The 19,148-nt window shown below is 35.9% G+C and overlaps 7 protein-coding genes across 9 annotated transcripts; 5 read left to right on the top strand and 2 right to left on the bottom strand.

The window, feature by feature from the left end:
* The first annotated feature begins 185 nt into the window (after window positions 1–185).
* Window positions 186–2,652, top strand: LOC122821532 (hemoglobin embryonic subunit alpha-like). 3 transcript variants are annotated; one of them, XM_044099531.1, is made up of 5 exons: window positions 186–445; window positions 1,375–1,422; window positions 1,503–1,537; window positions 2,152–2,351; window positions 2,454–2,652. In XM_044099531.1, the coding sequence occupies exons 3-5, from the start codon at window positions 1,507–1,509 to the stop codon at window positions 2,580–2,582; spliced, it is 360 nt and encodes a 119-aa protein (XP_043955466.1). In that variant the 5' UTR covers window positions 186–445; window positions 1,375–1,422; window positions 1,503–1,506; the 3' UTR covers window positions 2,583–2,652. The 3 variants fall into 3 exon arrangements, with proteins under 3 accessions (XP_043955466.1, XP_043955467.1, XP_043955468.1); XM_044099532.1 differs by lacking the exon at window positions 1,503–1,537 and having other exon boundaries at window positions 189–445; XM_044099533.1 differs by lacking the exons at window positions 186–445; window positions 1,375–1,422; window positions 1,503–1,537 and adding an exon at window positions 1,911–1,980.
* A 703-nt stretch (window positions 2,653–3,355) lies between these two features.
* Window positions 3,356–4,107, top strand: LOC122821530 (hemoglobin embryonic subunit alpha). The gene is made up of 3 exons (XM_044099527.1): window positions 3,356–3,516; window positions 3,596–3,803; window positions 3,904–4,107. The coding sequence occupies exons 1-3, from the start codon at window positions 3,419–3,421 to the stop codon at window positions 4,030–4,032; spliced, it is 435 nt and encodes a 144-aa protein (XP_043955462.1). The 5' UTR covers window positions 3,356–3,418; the 3' UTR covers window positions 4,033–4,107.
* Window positions 4,108–7,224: 3,117 nt separating this feature from the next.
* On the bottom strand, window positions 7,225–8,534 carry LOC122821527 (hemoglobin subunit alpha-B-like). Its single transcript, XM_044099524.1, has 3 exons — window positions 7,897–8,534; window positions 7,563–7,770; window positions 7,225–7,454 (listed from the first exon to the last, which is right to left on the bottom strand). Exons 1-3 carry the CDS (start codon window positions 7,989–7,991, stop codon window positions 7,326–7,328), a joined length of 432 nt encoding a protein of 143 aa, XP_043955459.1. The 5' UTR covers window positions 7,992–8,534; the 3' UTR covers window positions 7,225–7,325.
* Window positions 8,535–8,655: 121 nt separating this feature from the next.
* Window positions 8,656–9,533, top strand: LOC122821525 (hemoglobin subunit beta-A-like). Its single transcript, XM_044099522.1, has 3 exons — window positions 8,656–8,902; window positions 8,994–9,216; window positions 9,306–9,533. The coding sequence occupies exons 1-3, from the start codon at window positions 8,811–8,813 to the stop codon at window positions 9,435–9,437; spliced, it is 447 nt and encodes a 148-aa protein (XP_043955457.1). The 5' UTR covers window positions 8,656–8,810; the 3' UTR covers window positions 9,438–9,533.
* A 696-nt stretch (window positions 9,534–10,229) lies between these two features.
* On the top strand, window positions 10,230–11,692 carry LOC122821524 (hemoglobin subunit beta-1-like). The gene is made up of 3 exons (XM_044099520.1): window positions 10,230–10,472; window positions 10,869–11,091; window positions 11,341–11,692. Exons 1-3 carry the CDS (start codon window positions 10,381–10,383, stop codon window positions 11,530–11,532), a joined length of 507 nt encoding a protein of 168 aa, XP_043955455.1. The 5' UTR covers window positions 10,230–10,380; the 3' UTR covers window positions 11,533–11,692.
* Window positions 11,693–13,885: 2,193 nt separating this feature from the next.
* LOC122821529 (hemoglobin subunit alpha-1-like) lies at window positions 13,886–15,452 on the top strand. The gene is made up of 3 exons (XM_044099526.1): window positions 13,886–14,137; window positions 14,216–14,423; window positions 15,247–15,452. Exons 1-3 carry the CDS (start codon window positions 14,043–14,045, stop codon window positions 15,373–15,375), a joined length of 432 nt encoding a protein of 143 aa, XP_043955461.1. The 5' UTR covers window positions 13,886–14,042; the 3' UTR covers window positions 15,376–15,452.
* Window positions 15,453–16,913: 1,461 nt separating this feature from the next.
* On the bottom strand, window positions 16,914–17,691 carry hbbe1.1 (hemoglobin beta embryonic-1.1). The gene is made up of 3 exons (XM_044099523.1): window positions 17,540–17,691; window positions 17,233–17,455; window positions 16,914–17,150 (listed from the first exon to the last, which is right to left on the bottom strand). Exons 1-3 carry the CDS (start codon window positions 17,629–17,631, stop codon window positions 17,022–17,024), a joined length of 444 nt encoding a protein of 147 aa, XP_043955458.1. The 5' UTR covers window positions 17,632–17,691; the 3' UTR covers window positions 16,914–17,021.
* Between the last annotated feature and the right edge of the window lie 1,457 nt (window positions 17,692–19,148).

The following is a 19,148-nucleotide window of genomic DNA, read 5'->3' as shown; positions in this document are numbered from 1 at the left end:
ATAACTAATAAAATACTTTAATCTGTATCCAGGTTTTAGACAGGTCCCCACCAAAATAACGTATACTCCCAACCCTGGTCCTCAAGGCTCACTGCCCTGCATGTTTTAGGTATTTCCTTGCTTCAGACCCGCTGATTTCAATTGATGACTGATTAGCAGGCGTTTGTTGAACTACAATCAGTTGAATCGGGTACATCAAAGCAGGAAAACCTCTAAAACATGTAGGACAGTCTGCCTTGAGGACCAGGGTTGAGAAACATTGCTTTAGGGGTGGGATGACTGTCCATTTGATCCCTTTTTCTCAAACAATGAAGTCATCTTTGATAAATTTACACGAGTTGTAATCTCTGAGAAAAACACTGTGGCAGCAGCAGCTGTTGGCTCTAGACAGCTGCTTGTCATTGGGAGGAGCTGAAAAGATAACAAACTACTGGATTCATAGCAAGTGAGTTTACATCTTTACAGTTGAAGTTTTAAACAAAAAGACTAAAAGTCAACAAAACGAGTGATTTAATATTTGTATTCATCCCGTCTTGTTAAAAGCACAATTATGCCCATCCTTATTTTTATTAAATTTTTTTTTTTGCTTCTTCAGAGCTTTACTCCTCTTCTACAAAAACCCATGTAAAGTATATACATTTGTTTAAATAGTTATTTTGCTTAATTAAAGGCAAATGGAATCACATATTCATTTACCTTGTTTTAGTGTAACATCTGTTTTACTTGTGTAAAATGAGTCGAATTATGCTTTTGATCTGTATTTAAAATGGTCGGTCTTCTTTAAAAAGTCTGTATTATTGCATCAAATGTGTTTGTTATTGTTCTTACCTTGAGTCAGTGCATTATTAATCCAAAATGAAAGATAGTGGTGATTGAAATGTTTCATTTGAAAATAATTCATTTTTTAAAAAGTACATTACCAGACTGAAGAATAAAACATCTTATCAATGTAATTTAATGAGGGAGAATCATCTTTCCTAACTGTTTCATCCAACTAGCATCATTCTGCCTATTTAAAATCAATCTTTCAAGTTTATTTGTATAGTACATTTCAGCAACAAGGCAGTTCAAAGTGCTTTGCAGCATAAAAGCACACAAATACAAAGTCATAAAAAATATCATACAGTCAACAGTTGAGAAAATCAGTGACAAATATTACATTTTGATGAGTGCTGTCATGCACAATCATCAATGCACATCACACATGTTAATGTTTAATTTGTTATAGCTCAAAAGCAACTCTAAACAGGTAGGTTTTTAGTCTAGATTTTTAAAGAAACTCAGTGTTTCAGCTGTTTTGCAGTTTTCTGGAAGTTTGTTCCAGATTTGTGGTGCATAGAAGTTGAATGCTGCTTCTCCATGTCTGCTCTGCAGCCCGGAACCAGAAGACCTGAGAAGTCTGGAAGGATACAACAACTTCAGGTCATTAATGTGTTGTGGTGCTAAGCTGTTCAGTGATTTATAAACTAACCGTATTTTAAAACCTATTCTCTCAGCAACAGGGTGATGAGTATTCATCGTGCTGTTTGGCAACATGGTGTGTATCCCACTGAATGAATCACAGAAAGCAAAGAGGAGAGTTGTCCCAGGAGATTAGAAAGAAAATTGTAGACAATCATGTTAAATGTAAACACTATCAGGTCGTCTCCGAGCAGCTTGATGCTTTATGTTCTGTTTAATGTTTTTATAAATGAGGTACACGGCGTTTCCACAGTGTTTCTCAGACACAGACTAGAAGTATAACAGAGAGGTGAAAGCACAACCCTATCAGCTGAACTAGAAATGAGACTTATCTCTTCAACAAGAGTGGATCCAGCCCTGCATGTGCAGTGTAGTTGATTAGATTAGGCTCTAACATATATTTTGGCTGCAGGGGCCAGAAAGCAACTAAACTCAGCATCTTGGAATGTTTCCAAACAAATCTAATAATATTTCCCTGACTGCAGAGCCTGGATTTCAAAATCTGCCTGGATCTTCTCTGTCTGTGTTGTTGCATTGTTCTTTAAGAGGGGGATCTCTGTCTATAACTCTATAATAATATGCCGTACTATATGCATTATGACATGAACTGTATGCTATTTTTATTGTAAAAACTGAAAAATAATTTTCTCAAATTTGCCCACCCACTTTCCTTGTTTTCTGACCTTTTAGTGGTGTACCCACAAACCAAGACCTACTTTGCCCACTGGAAGGACCTGAACCCCGGATCTGCTCCCGTGACAAAGCATGGAGCTACGGTGATGGGTGGAGTTGCTGAAGCTGTGGCCAAAATCGACAGTCTGACTACAGGTCTGCTCAACCTGAGCGAGCTGCATGCCTTCACTCTGAGAGTGGATCCTGCCAACTTCAAGGTCAAGACTCAGAGCTTTGAATACATTCTTATTTTCTCCTTCTATCGCATCAGACGGGGTTAAGGTTACTTAGATAGATTATAACTTATGTTTACCTTTCAGGTTCTCGCCCACAACATCCTTGTGGTTTTGGCCATAAGCTTCCCCAACAACTTCACCCCTGGGGTCCATGTGGCCATGGATAAGTTCCTGGCTGTCGTGGCTCTGGCTCTGTCTGAGAAGTACAGATGAACACCTGGAGAGGAAGTGAAGCTGCATCAGTTCATTCTGGATGTGATAAATAAATGCATGAAAATGAAAACCCTCAAAAAATGGTTATCTGGTTCTTTTTGCTCTGTGTGCAAAATCCTTCATGTCGGCTTGAAAATTCAGTCACATTCATAGTCATATCAATTAAAATGAATTATTAATACTTGGTTTAGTCTGCCTTCAGATATGGAAATTGGGATAAAGACAATACATTTACATTTAAAATGTTTTGCATCTTATTTTTACAATTATTGTTTGTAGTTGAGGCTGTTTATGAAAACAGAACAGATGAATCTCAATCAGTGTAAAATGTACTTGAAAACGGATTTAATTTTAGTATTTCAATCACACTCGAAAAAGAAAAGCTTCATATTAAATGAATTCATTACAAATATGTTGAACAAGGTCTTGCAGAAGTATTCACATGGTTTAAACACTTTCCCAAATTTGATGTAATAACCAAAGCTGCGATGTATTTGAATGGAATTTTATGCCAAGATTAAACTGTTTACTGTTACTAATTCTAACAATAAATTTCCCATTTTCTAACTATCCTGACCATCTACACCTTTATTTTTTTATTATTTTGAATATTTTGTCATATAGAACTGAGTAAGTTTGAATAATATTTTGCAATTCAAAAACATTTCAGAGATACTGAAAGATTTTATCTCACAGAAACCGTTGATCAGGATTACTCAGACCGCCTCTCATGGACTGTTTCAGGGGAGGTGCTGCTGGGTGTTTCCTCTGCTGCCTCTCAGACAAATAGCCCTCGGGCTTAGTTTGTTAGTTAGTCGGTTATTGAAACAGCCAAAATGACTAGTCTTACTGCCAAGGACAAGGACACTGTCAAGGCCTTCTGGGGAAAGATATCTCCCAAGGCAGCAGCCATTGGAGCAGATGCTCTTGGCAGGTAAATGAGACCTGAAACCTTTGCACTTTAATAACTTTTTGTTCAAAATTTTACCCACCCATTCTACTCTTCCACTCAGGATGCTGGTGGTTTACCCACAGACCAAGACCTACTTCTCCCACTGGAAGGACCTGAGCCCCGGCTCTGGTCCAGTGAAGAAGCACGGAGCAACGGTGATGACTGGAGTTGCTGACGCTGTGGCTAAAATCGACGATCTGACTGCAGGTCTGCTCACCCTGAGCGAGCTGCATGCCTTCAAGCTGAGAGTGGATCCTGCCAACTTTAAGGTGAGGACTCAGAGCTAAGAGTGCGCAATAAGCTGTGCATTGGTCCTTTTTTCCTGCTTATATGAAGTCTAAGTGTTGTATCATCACTTGTTTTTCACAGATTCTTGCCCACAACATCCTTCTGGTTTTGGCCATAAGCTTCCCCAACGACTTCACCCCTGAGGTCCATGTGGCCATGGATAAGTTCCTGGCTGTCGTGGCTCTGGCTCTGTCTGAGAAGTACAGATGAACACATGGAGAGGAGATCCAGACACACGAATTCACCTTGTGTGATCAATAAATGCATGGCTGAAAAAACACAAAATGTTGACTTCTGGTTCTTTACTGAAGATTTGTGTTCTGTTTTCACAGAAAAGTAATTTTTTTAAAGAAAAGAAAGATTGCAATATCTTGGTCTTGTGTGAAAAGGATATTACTCTTGATCTTAAATCATAAATTAACTCTGATTAATTATGTTTTTGGGTTTCTTGACAAGTAGGCTAAGAGATTTCAAAAAGGAAGATCAAATAAAATATCAAATACAACCTCCAACATCTATCAGTTTGGGGAGGCCTTATTAATAAACAGAAACAAAGAAGCAGAGGGGTCAATTTCCAAGAAAAAAAAACCATATTGGGATCTTCAATATTTTTGGGAAAATATTTCTTAAATATGTACTTTCTGTATGGTGCTTGTCTCATTACACTGAGACAACCAGCGTTTAAAATGAAATCAGAAATATGTTTCCATCTAAACAATTCTCTGGTGAGTTCTGGGTCAAAACAAGTTTGTTCTTCATTCAGTGAAGTACCTCTCAGTAGACAGAACAGCCAGGAGTTTTACTCAAGTAACAATGATGCTACTTCATAATTATATTACTCAAGAAAAAGTAAGCAGTGCTCCAATACTGCTCCTAAAAGTAACCTACTTTTTTCACAATATTATTAAAATAAATGTAACTGAGCCGCCGGGTTTAACACGAAGATTTTAACAACTTAATAGACGAGGGACAAAAGCCCCTCGTCTATTATGGCTTTTGATGCGTTCACTCTAGTTTTTTTAGTTTTTTTTTTTTTTTACATGATTTTTCAGTTATTTGAGATGCACATTCAAAGAATTTCATTCTTTGTTTATACATTGAAAAAGACCAACAGTAACTGCAATCAGAAGTTTTGCTTTTTGTCTTGTATCCGCATTTTATTGCATAATTGAAGACACCCGGAGGCCATTTGGTACTTTGGCGCTCTCCAAGGTGCTGCTCCTCCTGTCGTTTGTTTACTGAATTTCAGGCAGCAACCAGAATCGCTCCAGAGCGTACGATGTTAAGTGACTATCAATGTAAACTCTGTCAACTGGCTCGTGTGTGTCTCGTTTTTCTTTTCACAGCCATGAAAAATATTAAACGTATCTTTGCATTTTTATCCTACTTATTACGAAAATGTTTGTTTGAATCAGAGGAAGTAAAGACTGCAAAATCTCTTTATAATCCGTGTAAAATGTTTTTATTATTTCCGTCATGCTTATTCCTACCGCATGTACTCAGCAGCAAGTTTTAGACGTGGGGCACTACAACCAGTTCGTGTGTAGCATTACGTCCAGTCCAGCGTCGTTTTAATATTTCCAGCAGAGGGCGCCCTAGCATCATTCAACTAATTAATAGGATTCTTGTTTTAACCTCTGCGACGGGTTTCCAACCTGCAGAGTCCCGTCTCTCCCCCAATGGCTCCTGGAAATAAGCACTAGCAAGGAAAAGTAGACTTAGGTAACAAATGCAATGGATGTATTCTTATTTTTAATCAATATAAAATCAGCTAAGAGTAAGAAAAGGGTTTTTTTTGTAAAAGAAAAGCCTCAATTAGACACAACTTCGTTGCTACTTGTTAACTATTCAATAGGTTCAAAATTTGAAAGACAGATTCTACTTTCTTTCTTGTTTCTAAATGTAATCCCCTTTACCTTTGCTCCTTTACTTCTTTGTAAAGCACTTTCAATATCCTTTGCTCACAAATGGCCAATATTGTGCTCAGGTTCTGAGTGATTGCAAAATCATACAACTTTAATTATTGAGTCAAAAAAAAGGTAATCAACAAAGTAGAAAAGTTAAGCAGTTATAAAGAGTGAATAGGAGATTATGATAATATGTTTTCTAAAATAGACACTTACTGACACTATGAAGAAGATCCTCACTCAGTTTAATTCAAAAACTGAAAAAGTAACAGATGACTTGAAATGCCACTATGTTTTGATTTGTATTTACTCTATATTTTTACACATAAACAAAGCAAAACCGTTATGTACTGATTTTTAAGCTGCAAATGACAGAAAAACAACTTTTATGTGCGTTTAGGGCCTATTGTGTAACTGGCAATGAAACTGTCTGTAATAGCTTGTTTGTTTGTCTAATCCTACTAAGTCTCTATCTTAGTAGAGACTCTTACAGCCTGTAGCCAAACTACATGAACTGACCACAGGTAAGAGGACAAAGCAAACACCATCCACACAAATCTAAGAAGAATTGAACATAAATAGCAGATATCGACTTTTTTAGGAAGTTTGTCTGAAATACAGAGGCATCAAATAAAAATGGAAGTGTGCCACATGTCGTAAACCTATGTAATAACGCACATTAATTAAATAATAATAAACAGAGATGTTAGCATGAAGGTGGGGATGTTTTTCTCTGGCAGGAGCTTAGAAATGGACATAGGTAAATATAGATAAAAATAGATATAGATAAAATATAGATTGGCAAATTGGCACAACCAATCTTGTCTTTAGTAAAAGACTGTGGGTTTTTGTAGTCATATTTAATAAAATAAAAGCATTAGCATCACTGATAAAAGAGCAATGCTTTGTGTTGTGCCTTACATCTTCAAACTTTTAGAATTTTTCTGTATCCTTTTTGTAAAGGCCTCATATAAATGAAAATGGCACTCTGACATGTTTCATTTCATGTGTTTCTGCATCAACTGCCTTTCTGGCAAACCAAGTAAAGGTTTTGAATTGTGATGGAGGCAGAAATTGTTTGGCAGGCCCCCAGATTGGACACAACTGGAATTAACTGTTTGTTCAACGCTTAAATTATTCCCAAAGTCTGAAAACTCCTCATGCTGCTTGAGTATTTATTTATTTATTTATTTATTTATTTATTTATTTATTTATTTATTTATTTATTTATTTATTTATTTATTTATTTATTCTAATATTATTTTTAAATGAATAGAAAATGAAATTATTTAAAACGTCTGCCTTTCTTAATTACTACAGTCATTGAACAATGATGGCTTTTCCCCATGTGCATTTCAGTGCAATTTGCACTTTGCCTTTTCCAACAAAGTTTGTGCAAATTACCGTGAAGTCTGCAGTTGCATACCCAACATATTTTACTATGACAAAAAAATCACACAAATCGAAAAGAAAAAAAACTGAGAATTGAACATCCTCGGATGTATTTTTTTTTTAATTGAACGTGTCTTCACATGTCTGAAAGAGTGTTGAGGATGTGGGATGGTAAAACTCCTTGTTCACACAATCAGTGCGACTTTAGCGATACTTCTCAGACAGAGCCAGGGCCACGTTCTGCAGGAACTTTTCCACGGAAAGGTGAACCTCAGGAGTGAAGTCAGCAGGAAAGTACATGGCCAAGGCCAAAACGATGTTGTGGCCCAGGATCTGAAGATTACACACAACCCAAAAAATGATTTAATATAATTGAGCAGAAACTAAACGCACATTTGATCATGATTATGAGAGGAAATTCTGAAGAGATCTGATGTATACCTTGAAATTGGCAGGATCCACCCGGAGTTTGAAGGCATGAAGCTCACTGAGGGCGGCCAGAGTGCCAGGGAGATCGTCGATGCCCTTGACAGCTTTTCCCAAGGCTCCCAAGATGACGGCACCATGCTTTTTCACTTTGGGAGACTGGGGGCTCAGATCTCCCCAGTGCGAGAAGTAGGTCTTAGTTTGTGGGTAGGCAACAAGCATCCTATTAATAACATAGAAAAAGGATTCAAACAAACAGCAACCTGCGACCCGACCCCGGATAAGCGGAAGAAGATGGACAAACAGCAACAACACATTTTGAAAGGGTTTTGTATAACTTGATGTTTACCTGCCCAATGCTTCAGCTCCCAATTCGGCGGACTTCCCTTCGGCTTTGGCCCAGAGAGCCTTCACCCTGGCCTTGTCGTTGTTGGAAAGACTCATTGCTGCCTTTAGTTTCTCAGCGAGAAAATATGAAGATCAAAAGAACTGCTTTGATGAATTTGTGACTGCGTCTTTATATCAAGCCTAAATGCACCACGCCTCAGAATCAATCCATGCCAAAACTTTGATAACGAAACTGCCAAAAAATCCCCTGCCAAGGTGGCTCGATAAAAGATACCACTCCTCAAATTTCACGAAATCCCTACGTAAATGCTGGCTGGTTACAGGAATTACACCAAGGCGCTGCTCTGGATAACGCTTCTGTTTTTTCTACTTATCTAACTCTTGAGTTAAATACACAAAATTCACTTAACAAAATGTTAAAATCTTTGTACCTGTTTTCTTTCTTATTCAGCAACGTGCATTTTTTGCAAGTAGAGTTTTTTTTTGCAAAATTGAACCAATATTAAATATTAAATATCCCGATTTTAAGTATATTGAACTTGAATCTACAAACTGGTCATGCGTTTGTAGAACTCATGACTCAAGAAGTCATGTTAACTCAAGAAACAGTCTCTGTTATGTTAATAAAAGAAAGTATTGACTATAAAGTAAGAAAATTCACATCGTCTACAGTTTAAGAATTTTTTTTAGATCGATGACGCAACATTTATTGGCATTAATTGGTGCCAAATATGACGGACGTCATTTTATTGGCAAGTGCACCTCGTCCAATCACAGCCCGTCTTGTCTGGGGGACGGATCATTGGGCTGTGAATAAATGCGGGGCTCGTAAACATATTCAGACAGTCTTACACCTTTGATCACCAAACTCGTTTTTTTTTGCGAAAAGTCAGAGGAGGCTTTCATACCGTCATCATGGTCGAGTGGACAGACGCCGAGCGCACCGCCATCTCCACCCTGTGGTCAAACATTGATGTGGGTGAAATTGGTCCCCAGGCCCTGGCCAGGTAACCTTATGAACAAATTTCATTCCACGAAATGATGATCTCTTACATCCTGAGGATCGGGGTTTTCTCATTGTCACTTTTGTGTTTTCAGGCTTCTGGTCGTGTTCCCATGGACCCAGAGGTACTTTCCTACCTTCGGTGACCTTTCCACCCCCGCAGCCATCGCAGCAAATCCCAAAGTGGCTCAGCACGGAAAAACTGTGATGGGCGGCCTTGAAACTGCTGTGAAGAACATGGACAACATCAAGAACGCCTATGCCAAATTGAGCGTCATGCACTCCGAGAAGCTCCATGTGGATCCCGACAACTTCAGGGTATGTCAACCCTCAGACCAAGACGCAATTAGTTGTTTTTAATTCGTGTCAGTTTATTCATCCTGTTACATTCTGTCTTATGATTGCAGGTTCTTGCTGAGTGCATCACTGTGGTCGTGGCCGCCAAGTTTGGACCCAGCGTCTTCACCGCTGGTTTCCAAGAGGCCTGGCAGAAGTTCCTGGCCGTGGTGGTCTCCGCCCTGGGCAGACAGTACCACTAAGCGTCCTGGCCGATCACTGAAGAGGTGCAGCGAGACATCAGTTTCTGAGCCATTAAACGCTGTCAAAAATACATCAATAAAAAAACTCAAATCATATCCAAGTGTCCTCTGTAATTATGCCGTTTTAAAATAAGATATTAAATGGATATATATATATATATATATATATAGATGTATCTATTTATATATATATATATATATATATATATATATATAGATACATATATATATATATATATATATATATATATATATATATATATATATAGTATCATTATCATTATATATATATATATATATATATATATATATATATATATATATATATATATATATGTTTCTATTGCTCCATTGCAGTGAAATAAATAATGACCAGTGGGGGAAAAAAGTTGAATAAAGTGAATTCTCAAGCGAATGTTGCGTCTGTAAATTACCCGAAACACCAGCGGGAGAAACAGAATTAAAACAACAGAACAATAATAGTAATTTTTTTTTAAAAGTTCTCTGAAAATCAAAAAGACTGCAAACTGCAACGCTAAAAAATTTATACAATTACACAACAATATTCATGTTCAGATTTTAACTTTACACCCATCTTTCTTCTCTTTAACTTGATCAAAAATGATTTGCTCATCGTCAACTTTTAAAATGTAATTTAAAAATTAGATCTAACCAGTTATGACTGAACATATTAACCAAGCAAATAAACTCCTCTTCAAAACATCGGCATCATTTTTTATTTGGGCGTGGCTGGCCTGATTATAAAGATAATTAACGTATATGGTTTAATCTGCTGCGAGCAGCTGGTGAACACTTACTACCACCATCAGAGGCGGACAGAAGAGAGAATTTATGCTTGAAAACATTTTTGTGTTGGTGTCAGGTCATCCATAATGTCATCAAATCTTTTGCCAAACCTGCAGCTTATTGATTGAATGGCGTCATGGTGAAATGGACAGAAGAGGAGCGCCGCATCGTCAGAGGAGTTTGGGAAAAGGTTGATATTGATGAGATCGGAGCAGAGCTTTGGGCAAGGTAGAGTTAAATTATAGTTAAAACTGAGGCTTAGCAAGTCTTGTTTGGGTACTATTTATATAGGCCTATATATTTCCCTGTAAGGTCCAAATTTAGTGTGATGATGTAAAATTTCCCTTGAATAGAAGAGATTATTGAGAGGCAATACAGAAATTGAGGTGACTTTTTTGCATGTTGGTTCATCTGCATGCTATATTTCAGCACCAGTCGCTGTCCGTCTATTACTGTATTCAAAAACTCTTGTTTTTGAAAATTACTTCGAAGTTGAGGATATTCTTAGAAATGATGTGTCAAAAATTGTTTTCAGCTTTCCATGTGACGGTTTAACCATTTGTATGAATCGAAAAGAGTGTGCAAGACATCTCATAACCGGCATCATATTTCTCACATCGACAGAGCTTTGATTGTTTACCCCTGGATCGAGCGGTATTTCGGCTCTTTTGGCGACATCTTCACCACTACAGCAATTTTAAACAACCCCAAATTGGCCGCCCTGGGAAAGGTCGTGCTATCGGCTCTGGACACAGCCGTGAAGAACATAGACAACTTCAAAGCGATGTACGCTTCTCTGAGCAGGCAGCACTACGAGAAAATCAAAGTGGATCCGGATAACTTCAGAGTAAGCTACTATCCTGACGTTTTAGCCACAAATAATTCATGTTCAGCTCGTGATACTTCAGTGTCTTAAGGTTTGGTTCAGTGGTCCATTTGTAAATACATAAACCAAATACAAAATTCAGCTAATTACAAGTGACACCAAAGATACAAGTATGGGTGTTTGTTCTAGTGACTCAACACGTTTTACTAATGTAGAAAAATGCATCTCGGGTATTGTTCCCGAAATTTATGATTGTTTTTCCCCCCCCAGCTTTTGGCCGAATGCATCACAATTACCATCGCCTGCAAACTCAGAGCTGAGCTGTCCCCTCAGGTCCAGGCCACCTGGCAGAAGTTTCTGTCTGCTGTGGTGGAGGCTATGAGCAGTCAGTACAAATTAAAAAAAAAAAAAAAAAAAAAAAGCAGACCCGATCAAACATGGAGAAAATTTTCCATTGAATAAAACTCGCTGTTTCAAAAGAATTCTTATGTACTTGTCAACATGTGGGAAAACAGAGCAAGTGCTTGAAGATTTGAAGCTGTGCCCATGGTAGTGTCGTGTGTGTAAGTTGAATTTTTACGACCCCTGGAGGCAATAAAGTATATAACAGACCACTATGAAATTAGTGTTGATTTTTTTTTTTTATGTTTACGGCTGGAGAAATCAACAAAGGTGGAGAGAGTGCCCACCATTTAAAAGTAGCATTACTTCAACATATTCTTTTTTTATTATTTATTCTGATTTAATATTTAAAAACAATGTTCGTTGACAGGCATGACTAAAAAGTGAATATACACACACACACGCATTATGTGTTACTGAAGTAAAATATTTCATAATAATATTATTCAAGTAGACATGAAAGGTGCAGTAGAAGTACTCCTGAAAGTAATTTTGCATCCTTAAAACATTACTAAAGTAAATTTAACAACACCTCTGGATATTAAATTGAATTGAAAATCTCCTGAAAGGCTATAATCCCAGTCAGAACCTTAAAAATTGTTAAGGCTTTACCCAAAAGTATTTAGGTTGGACATTTTCTGTTACACTGAATGTATTTTCTTTTCTCTCTTTGACCAGTCCTTAAAGAGCTGTTAAACATTTTTTAAGTCTTAGTTTTCCTTAGTCAGCGTGAACAAGAAAATAAAATAGTTTTTTTGTGTGAAAATGCAACAGTCAGTTAGTGGCAACAATAGGTTATATAGGAAAGGGCAGTAGGAAAAAACCAAAAAATAAATAACTAACATAAATGAACTAAGATGTTTGTAATTGCTCTTAATCTTTAAAATCTTTAATAATTTTACCACTTTTTTGATTGTAATTTAAGCTTCTAAGTGAAAAATTTCTCATAACAGGAGTCACCAAAAAAAAGTGAATAAATAAATCAGCTATCAAATTTCTAAATGTTTTTATGTTCGCTGGTTTTTCCACAAGATGGCGCTAAAACGCCGTTGTAGAATTTTAAAAATGTCTCACAGACTTAGTTTTGAATATACATTTTTGCTCCAAAACTATCTGTATGCAAAATATCTGTTGCCATGGCGTTTCTAAAAATGTCTTATATTAACATTTTTAAATAAATATATTTTGTACTTATTCACTGGCTATAAACTGCAATTCCTTAAAAAAATAAATAAATAAAATAGTACGGAAACAATAATCTAGTTAATTTAACTTTATTAAATGTAATTTTAGCATATATGGATGATAACTATAATAACGTTTGACCTCCAAATAACATATCTATCTTGATATCAACCATTTATAGTTGTTTTACATAATTGTAATATTATTATTAATAATAATAATATTAATAATAATAATTACTACAATTACTAATACTATTAATAATAAATATAATTATAATAATAATTTTTGTTGTTACAATCACTACTACTAGTAATAGTATTAGTAGTAGTATTTTTAAATAAAGTTCCAAATAAGACAAACTGGGGACTAAGTGGCTGTAGAAGTTAGACATTGTGAAATACCATCAACAAACAGCAGAAAATCTGCCTTCACCAAAAAGTCATTAAAACTCTGCCTGTATGCACTAGATAGGCAGAGTTTGATAAAAGGCCTGAGATTGATTAAAAAAAACAACAACAACAACAAAAAATCTTAATGTAATTAAATGAAACTGGCGGGAAGTGAAATGTTCAGCTGAAGCTTGAGCAGCAGTCAGTGAGGCCTCTGCTTGCCTATCTGCCCCCTTTCTGCGGCTCCGCCCCTTTAAAGTTCAGATAAGCAAAGAAGCATATTTGGTGGTAGCAACTTATACCACATCAGAAAATATAGTGCAACCCACTGATAACAAGGAATGAATTAAAAAATGGTCAAGATTTTAAATCAGTACCATGGGACTGTCCTTGATAAGAGACTATAGATTTATCATTTATCAATTATGAACCAAAACCCATTAATATGTCCAGGCTCTCTGGTTTTGTGTGTTTGGGTTTTCTGTTGTCATTAGTTTATTTTGACTTTGTAAAAATGTATTTATGATCCTTCAAACTAAATTACATAGCTTGCGATGTCTATGATTTTTTATTTTTTTTTAGTTGTATGTATTTTCCAGCGTACTAAAAGCCATGTGTATCTAAGGTCAACAAAATGTATAAAAGACACACTTAACTAAATGATGATACGATTTCAAAACAATCATTTAACTAGTTTAAATTTTCAGCTTGATCACAGTGAAGAAAAAAGGAAGTACTCTTTCACATTTAATGAGAAGTTCAAAGTGAAGCCTCTGTCTTTTGTAGAGGTTACAGAGAGCTGCACCTCAGAGCTCGTCTCTCGATTTTGTTTACAGCTTATCTCATCTAAGCTGCAACACTTTGCTTGGAAGGCGTCCAATCAGAGATATCTCGGAGGTGTCCCTGCCATGCCCATGCCTCGTTTGTTTCTTATAAAAACCCCCACCACTTGCCACTGATCGTGGCATTCAACCCAAACAATCAACCAAGAAGATGAGTCTCACTGCCAAGGACAAGGAAACAGTCAAAGCCTTCTGGGCCAAAGTGGTTCCCAAGGCTGAAGACATTGGCCAGGATGCTCTGTCCAGGTAACAAAGACCTCTATGTCACTGATGTTACCTGAACTGTATTTTTCTGGGTTTATTTATACACTCACATTCTTTTAGGATGCTGGCGGTTTACCCACAGACCAAGACCTACTTCTCCCACTGGAAGGACATGAGTCCCGGCTCTGCTCCAGTGAAGAAGCACGGAGCTACGGTGATGGGTGGAGTAGCTGATGCTGTGTCCAAAATCGATGATCTGACCTCAGGTCTCCTGAACCTGAGCGAGCTGCATGCTTTCACTCTTAGAGTGGACCCGGCCAACTTTAAGGTACAACTAGTGACCAACAGTTGGGACTGTACAGACACCCTGCATGCCATGTCAATGGATTTAATGCAGCAACTTTGGAATAAAAAGATTAAATTCCTGACATATTAAATTGTAGAATTAATTTTAAAAAAAGTGACCACAGTGGTGTTTTAAGACTCCACTGATACTTACATTTGTGGGTTCAGTAAAACATTAAAATAATTTACATGAACAGAAATCAATTAAATTTTAGCATGAACTATCACATTTTCATTCGAAAGTTTCAATTAGTTTTACTGCAGTTTTCTCAAATTTTTCTTTTGCATGACGCTCTATAATGATCATTACTGAACATTTAGTTTATTTTGAAATGAATAAATACATGCTACATCTTTAAGTGCTATTATTTGATCTTTTTTCACTAATTTTTAATTTTGATATTTGTTTATTTTAAAATGAAAACCAGAATAGTTACTATATTTTATACTAAACTTATAGTACTGTATTTCAAGATAGACTCCATAGCTGTTAACTGTCTCTGTTATTTTTCTTTTAACATTGATAGCATAAATATTTTAATTTAATTTAATTTAATTTAATTTAATTTAATTTAATTTAATTTAATTTAATTTAATTTAATTTAATTTAATTTAATTTGTGCTTTTAAGACTTATTTTTAGTTTTTTATACCATTCATGCAATACGTGTGTAGGAATGTAAGATATTCCTTCTCTCCTATAATTTTTTGCATTCTTTGTTTCTTTCTATTTTTCTTTCTTTCTTTTTTTTTTTTTTTTTTTGCAAAACAAAATTGCAATTATTTTACACAATCAACTTTTCACAGATTCTGGCACACAACATCCTTGTGGTCTTCGCCATCAAGTTTCCCTCAGAGTTCACCCCTGAGGTCCATGTGGCTGTGGACAAGTTCTTGGCTGCTGTGGCCCGTGCCCTCTCCGAGAAGTACAGATAAATTGGATACCTGGAGAAGATAAAATACCTGATACTACAGCTTCTAACAGTCTGAATATGAATAAAAGACCAAAAGCATTTAAAGTGTCATTTATTTCTGGGTTTTGTGTGAGTTTGTATATCTCTAGTTTTTTTGCTGGACCTTAAGTTCTTTTAGTACGTCTAAATATATATATATATATTTTAAATCAAACAGATGACGCACATGGGGTACTCAGTGTCTTTAAGTTTCTTTTTTGTACTTAAACCTACAAATGTGCTTTCTGTATAAAGGCCCCCATGCTCAATTGATATTTCTTCCATTTTCCAGTAATTGTTTACATGATCAGGAGGGGGATCAATAGATGTGTTAATGTAGTTCAAATATTAGAAGCTATCATAAGAAAATGCTCACTTGTATTGTTTGCAAATAAATTGAATACAAATTACTTCCAATTGCAATTTGAATCAAAACCAACAAAGACATTTACAAAACAGTGCTGATATTTTACGGTTGAGGGCCAACACTCCAGGGAAAAAAATTAACTCTTCTTTGCTTCTCTCTGAGTTAATGTTGATACTTTCAAATGGATGAAGATGAATGTTATTATTTTCTCTGATCACATGTCTTCAGTGGGCCCATGAAATGAAACCACATTTCTTGAAATCTAATTCTTCGAGTGACGTAAGTATTCAGAGCTAACTCTCTATTAACAAACAGACTGACCTGAATTCAGCAAAGGGCCTGATTATGATACTTTCCACTTCCATATTTTGCTGTCTGTCTTACCAAGTAGATCTCCTCCTAATGCCACCAGTAACTTGTGAGCATAACTTGTTCAGAGATCTTCTGATAGCAAACTTACAAGTAATCCTGTTTGTCATTTTCATATTTAATCGTTTTATGTTTTAAAAGCACACTGAAATTTAGATTAAAAATTCACTAACTTGGTTTGAAGTCAAATTTTTAATTCAGGTTCAGTAATATCATCTCATATTTAGTGCCCCATGTTCTACTCTCTCTTTGGTAAACCCATAATTTATTATTATTTTATTATAATTTTTTTTTACACCACTAAAAATATTCAACTTTGTTTAGAACAAAGCAGACAGGTTTTGACTGACAAGAACTCACATTTTTTTCCGCTACTACAGCGCAGGTCCAGGTCAGCTACAATTTTTTCCTTTTTTCATTTGTTTTTCAGTTCCTAAGAGAAACTAAGCATTTATGTTTTGGTTTATTTGTTTTCATCAACTTAAATAAGTCCAACTGACTGGGATTTATCCAGTTAGACAATGTCAGACCAGTCTATATTTTAATGAGTGATGATCATAGAGCAGTCTTTCTGTTTTGAGGAAAATTAGCTTAATTAAAAATAAATTACCCAATTACATATTAATTACCATTTAAATAAAGAAGAAATTTATTGAATATCAAAATATTAGCATAGGATTTTTTTGTAATTTTTCATGACCTGACATCTGATTTAGATTTCATTTACATACTAAATAAGAAAGTTGTAAACATGATAATGAGGAATAAAGACAGAGACAACAAAAGAATTTGTAAATGTACTAATTTATTTATTTAGTTAACTAATCATTCACAGCCTCCTCCTTCTAAAAATGAGAAGAAACAGATCTTGAGAGCGTCCTGGCTGATGCTCTCTAGTGGTACTGCTTCCTCAGAGAGGCCACCACCACGGCCAGGAACTTCTGGAGAGCTCCATGGACTTCAGGGGTGAAGGCTGCCCCTATCTGACCAGCTACAACAATGGTCAGGCAGTCTGCCAGGAGCTGCAACAGAACACAACATGTGTCAGAAAGGAGCAACAGCATTCATACCCGTGGTGTGATGACAAAAAGAAAACAGCTTTACGTTGAAGTTGTCGGGGTCCACTTGCAGTTTCTCAGAGTGCAGCACGCTCAGGTCTTTGTATGTGGTCTTAATGTCGTCCATGTTCTTCACAGCTTTCTCCAGACCTTCCATGATGACCTTTCCGTGAGCCGCCACTTTGGGGTTTGATGTTATGGCCGCAGCATTGTAGAGGTTTCCAAAGCTGCCAAAGTACCTCTGAGTCCAGGGGTAGACAACCAGACACCTGAAGAGACAAAAAGATCATCAAAGAGAATAAAACCTCAAATTAATACATTTTTGGGTAAAGAAAATAGATAATTTTTTTTACCTGGAGAGAGCTGCACGGCCAACAACATCATAATCAATCTTGGAAAAGATGTCCTGGATGGCGGCACGCTCGAAGTCTGACCATTTGACCATTTTGGAGTTTTTGTTTGGTTGTTTCCTTTGTCTGGTGTGGGTCAGCAGGACCAGGAGATCCAACTTATAGACAGCCAGTTTCTGCTCCTCCCAGAATTATCAGATGGGTGGAGCTGCGCAGAGAGCTAACGAAATATTGATTTATTGATCTTCTAAAATTATAGAGATTAAATTAACTGTGGGGTAAATTCTGCTTGATGCCTGAGAAAAGCTCACTGGATTGAAAGAATGCAATGGCTGGTGTGCTTAAAAAGAAAAACCTGGGGAAGTAACATCATGCTGGTGTCATGAAATGTAGATAATGTTTAAATCAGTTTGTATTCAAAATAGCAATTTTGATAGATTTTATTTAACTGAATTCAACTCAGTTGAAACCTTTATATTTTTAAGTAATGAAAAATTAACTAAAAGAGCCAAATTTAAATTAATATCTAGTTTTATGCTATTCGTAAAAGCCTTATTGTTTCTGAGTGTGAAGCTCTACAGCATGTTAACAAGGTAATATAAACAAAATTAACTAAGCTGATAATGAGCAGATTCAACCCTCTAATTAACAGAGAATGTTGCAAATTAAGTACAGAGTAAAATATTTTTTGTTATTTTCATGAACATGATAGATTATGCTCCATTATGGGTTACTTACTTTTAAAGAATACATTTTTCTGATTTCTTTAAGCTTGACTAGAATAATAGGACTTATTTTCATTCATATTTGTGAAGGATTACATTATTTGATTCTCTTAAATTAAAACCAGAGCGGTATATGTCTCTCTGGGCGTATTCAGCATTGAGATTGAAACGTTTTTCCTGCCCTGCTGTTCGATTCTGATAAAGACATCAGGTGGAGGGAAAAGGTAACAGACAGTTTGGGTTTGTCTAACTTCTTCTGCATCATAAAAAGGAGGAGGGGGACGCTGGACCAAACACAGCAAAAGAAATGCAAATAATTAAAGACCTGCAACTGTTTATATTAAATGAAAATGTAAATTTTATGGAAATAATTTTGGGAATAGGTTTTACTTCCTTGTGAAATAAATAATTTCTTGTAGAACAATTAAAACATTAGTGGTTTCTAAACTTTTTGTCAACATCATCACCAAAATAAATCTATATGTGTTTACAAACTAAAATTACAAAATTTATAGTGGGTATTTTGTTTATTTGTTCAACAATAAATGAATCATGCTATGTATAACTTCAAAAGCAATACCAGCATTTTATAAGAAGGAGGTGAGGAAATCCTGATAGTCAAAATTTTAAAAGGGTTTTGCACATTTATCTTGGTAAAACAAAGGAGTTCCGTTTGCAAATTCGTTCAGACTCAATTGAAAATAAATAAGCAAATTAATATAATGTATTCTTTACAAAAATAACAAAATTCAGCAGCTGTTTCTTTAAAAGCACTTGTTTAATTTGGCTGATTTAAACAAAGATTTGAGTGCCCAAAGGTCTGCTGAAAGTCATTAGATAAATGTGGCCATTTTTACTATGAAATTATAGAGACGGCAAGAAGTGTT

This window comes from Gambusia affinis, linkage group LG19, assembly GCF_019740435.1.
Source record: "Gambusia affinis linkage group LG19, SWU_Gaff_1.0, whole genome shotgun sequence".
NCBI lineage: Eukaryota > Metazoa > Chordata > Actinopteri > Cyprinodontiformes > Poeciliidae > Gambusia > Gambusia affinis.
This window is presented reverse-complemented; position numbering and strand designations above follow the sequence as displayed.